This window comes from Chelonoidis abingdonii, chromosome 8, assembly GCF_003597395.2.
Source record: "Chelonoidis abingdonii isolate Lonesome George chromosome 8, CheloAbing_2.0, whole genome shotgun sequence".
NCBI classification, from domain to species: Eukaryota; Metazoa; Chordata; order Testudines; family Testudinidae; genus Chelonoidis; species Chelonoidis abingdonii.
This window is the reverse complement of record NC_133776.1, coordinates 29,343,434-29,354,342: the sequence shown is the minus strand read 5'-3', so window position 1 is coordinate 29,354,342 and position 10,909 is coordinate 29,343,434. Positions and strand designations below refer to the sequence as shown.

The following is a 10,909-nucleotide window of genomic DNA, read 5'->3' as shown; positions in this document are numbered from 1 at the left end:
TTTGGAAAAATTTCCTGGAGGAATTAATATCAATCTAACCTGTGTATTCAATGCACTTTTCTCCTACTGACAAGTGTCAACAACCTTTTCAGGCCAGAAAGCCTGCAAAGGCGAAGACGTGGACCTCAAAGCAGTGACACTGAGGTGGGGAGGGGGGCGGGGATGGAAACCAGTGCTATAGAACATCAGAGGAGGAAAAGGAAGATCAAGAGATTCCTTCTGGGCTGAGAAGAATAGAGTGACCTCCGTCCACCTTTGCGCCCAAGGCCAAAAATATTTGTTCTTCACTTTCTTAACTGTCAGGACAGAGATATTTTTAAGGGCTCAATATATACTGACTTGAAAGGGCAGTAACCTCTTGAAAATTCAATTAAGTCTGTTGGAGAAACAGTCAAATTCTGCAATTAAAACAAAAAAAGGAAATCAAAATGAAGCAGGAAAATTTTCAGATTTTGGCAATAAGACCTTGTTGTACACTGATGAGGCTAAGGCTAAACAAAAAAAAGCAGACATAATCAGCTACATAAACTAGTGAAATAATGTTTCTTATAAAACATTTGTGAAATATAATGTGAGAAGCTCATTTATTTATTTTAATGTTATGAACCTCAGGAATTTTAAGAATTTTCTAAACAAAATTTATTCATTCATTTCTGATAAATTAAAGATAATTTACTTACATTAGTTACAAAATATATCTTCAAAAGAAAAAACATAGGATTTCTGCTTTTACTGAAACAATATTTTAATTAGTACACTCCACAACGAGCCCTTCACTAAGGAAATTCTAGGTCAACAACATTACTGAGCTGCAATTTGCACTACTTTTGTCTATTTCCTTGTTGCAACCAAGGCTTTGGTAGGATATTATGGTTTAAGTAGTACTGTATTAACTTGATGTATACACTGAAAATTCAATCTTAAAGCTTATAAAAAATATTCTATACAACGTGCTAGATTTCACTACACAAGACAGTGGGAAATTACTTTTGAACTGGATATCCATCCCGATCACCCTTCTTCTCAATGCTAGAATCCGACTCCTCGGGAGGACTTCTACCAATTGTTCTACTCGAAGTTCATTCTACAAAGGACATTTGGCATTTGGCTATAAATAAAATAAAAAAAAAAGTGAGTTGAAACATTAGGAAAAGCACTTTCTTCATTTTAGAACAGATTAAGAGCATTTTCCCCCTGAAAAGCTACTTTATCACTTGCGCATCAAGAGTTCCAAGATTACCATTATGAAGTACATCCAGTGAATTGAGGCTGCATTCTCATCCAGGCTAATTCACACATGGTACAATTTTCCACAAGTCATATAACTCTCCAAACCACATCTGACAGACACTGTAAAAGCACTACACTGACATTTCCATTTAATACTATTTTATTTACACTTAAAAAAATTGAAAATATTGTTTGAAACAGCCAAACATTTATTTATTTTAAACTTTGAGCTATATACGGTATATCATTCAGATCCTCTGGGAAAGGGAGGGAAGAGAAAACCTCTGTTCTTCAAAATATAGAAGCAGAAAAAATAAACCTTTTTAAAAAAAATCTGAATTCTTGGATCAAGGATAGTCTTCTCTCTTTGCAGTTAATCTTTCACATTTCATTTTAAGTTAAGGTAGGGATGTGCCTATGCTATTTTAGGGCAGATATTCGGACACTGGCGGTCATTTTTTTAAAGCTGCAAATAACTGCAGACATAATTTTATGCCTGGAATATTTGCTCTCACTGAAATGGAGACCTGGTTAAGGCAGAGCCAAGAATTTCTCTATTAACATTTCTATGGGGTTGTATTCGACAAACATAGTATGGATTGTCTGTGGTGCACGAATGGAGAAGGGCAAGAGTTCTAGTCTACCACTCTACAGAAGGAAAGGGAAACTTTTTACCAAAAAGAAAAAAAAAAAAAAAAAAAACACAAACCCACACACCACACCTAACAGTGGCTTTACAAAAAAAATTCTGGTTTGAGGTTTTGACTGCTGAATTATGACAAGAGAGAATGACATCCATGTAAGAAATAAAGCGTGATAATTCTGAAAGAATTCTCCTCCCCTGGCGATTCACTAACACAAGACTACTCAAAAATGATAGGTTTTCACTATAGTGTTTGCAGTGTTGTAGCTATGTTGGTCCCAAGAATTTATTTATTTATTTATTTTAGTACATCAGAAGCAGGAAGCCTGCCAAACTGGCAGTGGGGCCACTACACAAACAAAAGTGTTAAAAGGAGCACTCAAGGAAGTCAAGGCCAGTGCAGAGAAGCTAAATGAATACTTTGCATCAATATTCACTACGAGGATGTAGGAGAGATACAGCACTCCCCAACTTACGCACTGTTCGATCCGGAATGCCTTGCGTAAGTCAAATTTTGCGTAAGTCGGGGACATATACCTGATAATTATGCAAAAAAAATTTTAAAAAAAAACACAACATCCACTTACAGAACCTTTTCTGTAAGTGCAGGTTTATGTAAGCTGGGTTTGCGTAACCCCGGGAGCGTTTGTACCAATATCAGAGCTATTCTTTTGAGGCAACATATCTGAAGAACTGTCCCAAACTGATGTGTTAATAGAAGAGGTTTTAGAACAAGTTAATAAACTAAACACTATTAATTCACAAATACCCCAGAACTTTCTGCAGCACAGAAAACAAACCCACAGACAGCACACCCTTAGTTGTCACCTACCATCCCCATACTGGAACCCATACAGGGTATCATTAAACAATTACAACCCATACTTGATGGGGACCACACAATTAAATAAAACTTTACTAAACCCCCTATTCTGGCCTTCAACCACCACCCAACCTCAGCAAGCTCATCATCAAGCAGGCTCCTCAGAGGCCAGGATACACCAGCTCAAAGCAGCATGAGACCAGGACAAAACAGATGTAAAACATGCAGACATATCAATACCCCCAAACAAACACACCTTTCAAGATGAATGGGTCTTACACATGCCGAACCCAACACGTAATGCACCAAATGCCCCAACCACCGAGGGTTGAAAATGGACAAGCAATATACTCTCAAATGAACACATGCTGAAAAATTTTACACACAAAAAAACACCCTATCACTCCTGGGTGAACACTTTTCACAAACAATCACCTCAAATCTGACTTCTCAGTCCCCTTTCTCAAAGGAAACCTGCATAATACCTTCAAAAAATGAGCCTGGGCACTTAAATTCATAAGTCAGCTCAACATTAAAAATCATGCACTTAACAGAGACTTATCTGTCAAACCTTGTATTTATCTCAGATACACTGGTTGCCTTCAAGACCTGAGGAAGATCTCTGTAGCTTGAGAGCTGTCCCTTCCATCAACAGAAATTGGTCCAATAAAATATATAATACCTAACCTACTTCTACTCTCTCAGTTTTCACTATCTCATGCTATCATTCCCCAACCTTCCACTCAGTTTACTACGGGGATAGACAATAGCTTCACCAATGTCAACGTAGGGTAGGTGGCCTCAGAGTGACCTATTATAAAATGATTATCACTGACCTCTGGTGACAAATCTAGAGTATACACATTTCCTCTGCTCAGTGCATAAGTATAAACAGGGGCAGGCAATCTATGGCACGCGTGCCGAACGTGGCAAGTGAGCTGATTTTCAGTGGCACTCACAGTGCCCGGGTCCTGGCCGCCAGTCTGGGGGGGCTCTGCATTTTAAATTTTAAATGAAGCTTCTTAAACCTTTTAAAAACCTTATTTACTTTACATACAATAATAATTTAGTTATATATTATGGACTTCTAGAAAGAGACCTTCTAAAAACGTTAAAATGTATTACTGGCACGTAAAACCTTAAATTAGAGTGAATAAATGAAGACTCGGCACACCACTTCTGAAAGGTTGCTGACTCCGGCATACAGTTTGAACAGATGAGAGCTAGTGTACAAAGGAGTTGGTGGGTCTACATGCTGCAGGCGAAATTACAAGACTGCTGGGGCTTCCAAATGATCTTTTTTTACTCAGTTGCACAAATTACAAACAGAACTGCTAAAAAAGGATCCGTTTTCATTAGGGTCTCCTATATGATGCTAGTGACTGCTTCAGTCACTGAATAATTTTTGAAAATTCCAGTTATTTTAAGTGCTGTTAAACAGAACAGCAGAAAGGTTGCAGACGAATAGTAAAGAGAGGTGTTTTTGTACTCACTGGGAAAAAAACACACACCTTACTTTTTAGATTCACTATTAACTGGTCATCTTCACACACAAAAGTAATTTTGATTTCTTTTAAATGCAGATGGAGAACATGCTAGCCAAAGGCTTGAACGAAGTATGCATACAGCATATCCACTGTGATAGTCCTGTGGATGTACACAGTACTATACATGATGCTATCATATTCATTTCAAAGACTAAAATGGAGTGACCTGGTATAGCACAGCAGTAATCTCAAAAAATTATTCCTGTTTTATCATGAGAAAAAGTGAACAATGATTGGTAAAATCTGCATCAGAAACAGCAGTGAGGCTCTCATTAAAGCTTATGGGATATGCGGGTGCACATCCAAAGACAAAATTTAGGCCTTAGGCTATTACAGTAGGCTTAGCATCCATCATACACTCTTTAGCCTGACAGCTGCTCTCTGTTTATTAATCCCGAAGAAAAGAAAACCCTGAACCAACAGTTGCATCAGCATTTCAACTCAAAAACAAATATTACATGTTTTCATTTCTGAAAATATATTAATTCTGATGGGGGCTTATGAAAAAGGCTCCTAGAGAGCAATTTAATATCAAAAATATACCAATATGATTTGTCATCTGGAATGCAACATTACCTCCGCTCTGGTGGAAACTGACGTCAGAGTTACAGCAGGGATGACTATGGCCCACTGCCTCAACAAATGCTATGTAGTTTATCAACACAATGGACAGATACGCTTCTGGCTGTCCAGATTCAATCCATGTTGCTTTGGGATTAGTCACTATGATTAAATGCAACTACAAAATAGCTAACCTGTTCACTTTGGATGACTTCACAAATGCATGGTTTACAAAACACATGTGCGCAGTGTGTTATCACAGGAAGGTTTAGAGAATCCAAGCAAATTGCACATTCTTCATCTGAGCCAGAGCTGAGAATCAACTTCATTTTATTTACTAACTTCTCACGTAATTCTTCAGGAGTACTCTCACCTAATATATACAGAAAATACAGTTTTGTTAAAAAACAAAAAAAGATTTTACACATGGGGCCAGATCAGCAGCATAGTTCCACTGAATCCAACAGAACCATGCTGATTTACACCAGGTTAGGATCTGGCCTACAATTTATAAACACACTTAAATATGGCAGAATCATCAAGAATAATTCTGTATTACTATTTAAAAACATTTTTAAGAATATTCAATTTGAGTCACTCAGACTAAAAACCTCAAGAAACCCTAACTGACTATGGGCACACTGATCAGAACATGGTGCAACGTGCTCAGTGACTGAGGGGAAAAGAGCATTGTTTACGCAACAGCAGTTTTGGACAGTGATTCTATTATGAAGATATTGGTAGCTACTCTATAGTTGAGATTGCACTGTGATTTCTGCTTAAAAAGGAGGAACAAATCTATCTGTTTCACACTAATTGAATGTAGTGTCCAAATTTAGCACAGTAAAACTCTACATGGAAAATTTATATCCCATGAATTTATTTATTTTTTTTTTTTTTAGGAATAATGTTTAGCAATATTTTAAAATGCTTTCTTTGAAGTTTTGCCTCATTTTTTCTAATTTCTTTGTTTCCGGAAGCTCAAAACTTCATACTGATCCTGATGACATCTCAGACATATGATCATTTTGAAATTTTAGAACTCGGCATCAGAAGTTATTTCTTATATTCAAGATATCTTAACTGGACTGTGCTAAATGCAGTCAATAGACCTACTCAGATCCAGCAGCTACTTTCCATTTTTCTGAAGTTACAGGGGCATCTGCCTCTACAGTGGAGCTGCATACTCTTGGATTCCAAAAACTTGGCCTTCAACTCTCACACTTCCCCCCACGCTGCCCTAGCCTATAATGGCAAAAGATCACGGGGAAAGAAAAACTCACAGTTTGCAACTCCCCTGCAGAGGCAGTTTCTTCTTCTGATAAAGCTACAGGGCTGTCCTCCCACACCTCACTCATCCTGTTGTCCTCAGAAAGGGAGAAGTGGGCCCAAGACATTAATAAACTTTCTATGGCAGAGCACAGCAATCCTCTGATAAACCTCCTGCAGTTCAACAGTCAAAAGCATGACTGAGGTCTGCAACAGAAGAGCTGTCAGATTCAGCGAAGAGAGTATCATCTCCTCCCTGTTTTTAGCCTCCATGACCTCCCATACTGCTCTGCTTCTCCCATATGTACTTGCCAACGTATTCACCTTTTAAATGTGTACTAGTGTTGATAGATCTAAACATTAAAAGTTGAATATAGTAGGAAAGGAGGACAACATGGTGGAAGCATGGGGAGCAAGGCTACCCGGAGGCGATTTAGGCAGTGAAGGGCACTGCGGAGTAGGCCAGAACAGGGAGCAAGGCATAGGGTGGTCAGGGTAGGGAAAGGAGGTCATGGGAAACATTAGGGCTTTGCAAAGGGCTTACATGGGATAATATGTATTAATGCCAAATAGCTAATCACATGTATTAAAATAAGACTGTCAACGCTGATACATACTCATTAAACCCTGGTAATTTCCCCCACCATAAAAACCAAAACATGTACCTTAAAAGTTAAGTTTGCTAGACTGTACATCCAAATTTATTTAAAAAAAAAAAAAAAAAGGCGGGGGGGAGGGGGAGAAGAACATGCTGTTAAGCCACGGGTAGGCAACCTATGGCACGGGTGCTGAAGGCGGCACGTGGGCTGATTTTCAGTGGCACTCACACTGCCCAGGTCCTGGCCACCAGTCCAGGGGGCTCTGCATTTTAATTTAATTTTAAATGAAGCTTCCTAAACATTTTAAAAACCTTATTTACTTTACATACAACAATAGTTTAGTTATATATTATAGACTTATAGAAAGAGACTTTCTAAAAACGTTGAAATGTATTACTGGCACGTGAAACCTTAAATTACAGTGAATAAATGAAGATTCAGCACATCAATTCTGAAAGGTTGCTGACCAATGAGTTAAGCCATTCAACACCCTCCTCCTATCTACATGCCGCTCTTTATTCCTCCACTCATTATATACACAGGTCTATTTTCATCCTTCAAACATGTAGTTTTAACTTAGTTTACAAATATAAAATTCACTAGTGCATGCACATGCAGACTTTACATAGCAATTACAGAATTGATATCAAATTCAGAATGACACATTACCCATTCACAAATTTTCATGAGCATTACAGAAAGGAAAAAAAAACAAAAACAAATCTCACAACCACTATTTACAGAGACAGTATACCTCATTTATTTACACACTAATACAAAATCATGTATGGAACTATAGTACAATTTATAAAAGCTACCCAAACCCTATCTTAATGATTAAAATACACCAGCATTTGAACACTCAGAATGGTTGTTCAGGAAAAAGATAGTGGAAGGGAGATATTTAAAGATGACAATGGGAACCAATGAGTAAACTGTAGATGGGTTGTTGAATGACTCAGCTAGATATTTCATTCTTTTTTTAGGGCTTGCCGTTTGTGGAATATGAGACTAGCATATAGAACTATAAGTTAAGGGGAGTGGAAAAGTGGGGGGTATGTTTTAAAGATCAATCTAAAATTCCAAATATTGTATGTAGAACACATTAATACACCCAATTAAAGACTAACTGTTTTTGTCCCTATTACAACAGGTAAAAAGTCTAACAACAGCATTTATATTCTTGGGACTTGAACTAAAATGTTGTTACAGTTTTAAGAACAATATACAGAAAGTACATCTACTCACCTATTTGACAACTGGAAGATGATGTATTTGTGCAAAGATGAGGATGGCAACACAGCTGCCTCAATCTGAGCACGACACCAAGGACATCTGCATAATGTGCCAGAACAGTTCCTTCATTAAAATACCTGAAGAACAATTTTAACATTATAGTGTGAAAAACATTATACCCTAAATACATGGTCTCAGTGGGTCAAGTTCAGCAATACAAAATCGTGTCCTATTCTTACAGGCACCTTTTACCTGTTTTTCCATGCAAAACATGCTCTTTCACGTTTTTTTGTGGGTTTTTTTTTTTTAAATGCATATACACCTGAATGGCAAAACTGGAGCACCACCACTTACCTAAACAGTGGTAGTCCTGAACATTAGTGTTACCTTTGAATCTGACCCAGACTTTAATGAAACTGCAGCCGATTACACTCTACACTTTAACTCACAGAAACCAGGGACTTCTGAATATCTGAACATTCTCAGCTATTAAAATTTTTTGTGGTGTAGATTTTCAAAGAGGTACGTGAACTTTTAGTCACCTATTTTACATTGGCCCTGATTCTCCAGTCACCCACACTAGTGTAACTTCACTGAAGTAAGTGGGCCACCAGCTAAAATAAATCATGTGGTTGAAACCTTGCGCAATGATTTGAAAAAATTACTGCTCTGTGTAAGGTGTGTGCGCCACAGTTTCTTTGTTCTCAGTTTTGTTAAAGCTGTGAAATGCAAAAGCAAAACTGAAAATCCTTCAAGGTTATCTAAGCTTACTAAGCTATATATAGGCACTTACCATACAGGTCTAAGTAGGAAGTTCCACATACCATCAGTAACTAGTTCCTAAGACTCATTTAAATTTAAGTTACACTATTTCAGAAAAAAAGTAGATGAGAATGTATGTAATGTTCTCCAGAAACAAGTTTTTCAAGTGCTGAAGAATTATTTTTAAGACCACTTTTAGTGTATTTTGTATTCTTTTTGCTTCTCTCAAAGACAGTTAGCTCATTTATGGCATATGCTAAACCATTCTTCATTTTCTTCCTCATGCTAATAATTGAACAGATGCTACAGTCATTTGCAACTATTAATTCAGGGCATACGAAGAGTGAAAAGGGCGGGGGAGTGAAAGTTTGGCATATTTTAGATACATTCTGCTATTACAGCTAATATGCTTGAAACATCTGGACCTGTAGTTTTCAGAAGTCAGACTACAAAGAAAACTAACAACTCTAACAGTAACTGCACAGTCTATCTTCTTTCTATCTACCTGCTAATAGCAGCTTTGCCTTCGTTCTTCACAGACTGATAGATTTTTCTCTCTTCCTCTGTGAGCGTAACATGCTGAATAAATATCTTACGTTCTGGTAACTCCAAAACAGGCTTTCCTTTAATTTTGCTTGTTTTCGTTCGCCTAAGGGTGATGTTTTTAATTAGGGCCTGTAAACGCCTAGAAAGACACATGAACCAGTCTTTAGTACACTAACACAAATTACTAACAATTTTTTTTATTCTGTATAACTGATTCTTTTGCATAAAATCTAAGCTTGGTAGTATGCTACAAACTAAAATTAAGTTATATACAATATATTGCATTTTACAACCAAAGTATAAATAAATCTTATAAACCAAAAATGTACATTATGTTTAAACAAAGTACAAATGTGTAAGTTTGTCATGACTCACTGGCAACCAAAGATCAGATTTATAATCCACAAACATTTTACAAGCTCTTCATACCTCAGTGCCCCTTGCTCTCCCAGCATGACAGGGCGCTGGATCGTTCTGTGCCACCACTCTCTATCAGTAAAAGGTTTCAGTTTTAAAAAGGAGAGAAGAGACCACAAATCCTTTAAGGAATTCTGGATAGGAGTGCCTAAAATGAGAAAAAGAATCTGGAAAACCTCAAGAACCAAAAATATAAGTTTGATTAAAAGTAGTCCACCCTCCACAAATACTCACTAGCCCTACACAAATACACAGAGCAAAGCTTTAAAACCCAGAGCACAGAAATATTTTTTTCAGATTGAGTCACAGATCCATTATATGAAACAAAGTATTAGTTGTCACAAACAAGGCACCATTACACTAGCATACACTTTTTCAGGGGAGTCTTTCTGCAGCTACTTTAACCTCATATTTTAAAATGTATTAGTTTTCCCATATAGTTCCATTTTAAAGAAACAGGCAGGACTGAGGGAGAGAGAGAGAATTGTCTGAAAAGATTCTAACCTATATAATAATGGGACAACAAATGGAAATCCATCAGATAACAAACCCAAGGGAAAGGGGAGAAGAGCTATCCAAAAAAAGAAGTGTTAGGACTCTAAATGATCTTAAAGAAATAATCTATTTTAAATGAATTTTTAAATACACCCCAACAGCTGATAATAAAATGACTAGTTTTCTGCCCGAAGTGGCAGTCTCAGCATCTACTACAAACAACCCCTGAAGTAGCCATACACTTGGCTGAAGCTATGCCTGCAATTTAGAAGAAACTGGTGGTTTGGAAGAGTTGGGAGGATTCCAGCCTGCTCATAGCAGTTTTGACACAAAAGGGCTTTGTTAAGATCGACAGGCATAAAATGTTACTCTGTATTTGTTCATTTTTCAGAGATCATCATCATCATCATCATCTTGTCAGACCTCTCATCTTTTAGTCTAGTTGCAAAGATCATTACAAATCCTTTAGTCTTTAAAAAAAAAAGTTTTCAGAACTAAAGCTTCAGTGCTTCTCCCCTCCTTTTAAAACAAGAAGCTAATAAGTACTAATAAGAATTCAAAAACAAAACAAAAAAAAACCCACACACAGTAGTTTGTTAAGTAAAGAAAAGCAAGTATAGTGAAAGTTTTCAGTTTCAAGGTGTCAAGTATCAGAGGGGTAGGCGTATTAGTCTGGATCTGTAAAAGCAGCAGAGAATCCTGTGGCACCTTATAGACTAACAGACTTTTACGAGCATGAACTTTCGTGGGTGAATACCCACTTCATCGGATGCATGTAGTG

The 10,909-nt window shown here is 37.2% G+C and overlaps 1 protein-coding gene across 5 annotated transcripts in view; it reads right to left on the bottom strand.

The window, feature by feature from the left end:
* The window catches only part of HLTF (helicase like transcription factor), a 67,170-nt gene that overhangs the window by 23,668 nt on the left and 32,593 nt on the right, over positions 1 to 10,909 (bottom strand). For 4 of the 5 annotated variants that reach the window (XM_075068475.1, XM_032806207.2, XM_032806208.2 and 1 more), the window contains 4 exons: positions 9,646 to 9,781; positions 9,176 to 9,355; positions 7,921 to 8,045; positions 4,999 to 5,177 (listed from right to left, as the gene is read on the bottom strand). In XM_075068475.1, coding sequence (XP_074924576.1) covers positions 4,999 to 5,177; positions 7,921 to 8,045; positions 9,176 to 9,355; positions 9,646 to 9,781 — 620 coding nt within the window. Of the gene's footprint in view, positions 1 to 1,021; positions 1,109 to 4,998; positions 5,178 to 7,920; positions 8,046 to 9,175; positions 9,356 to 9,645; positions 9,782 to 10,909 lie in introns of those variants that run through there. The other variant, XM_075068476.1, reaches the window with a different exon arrangement.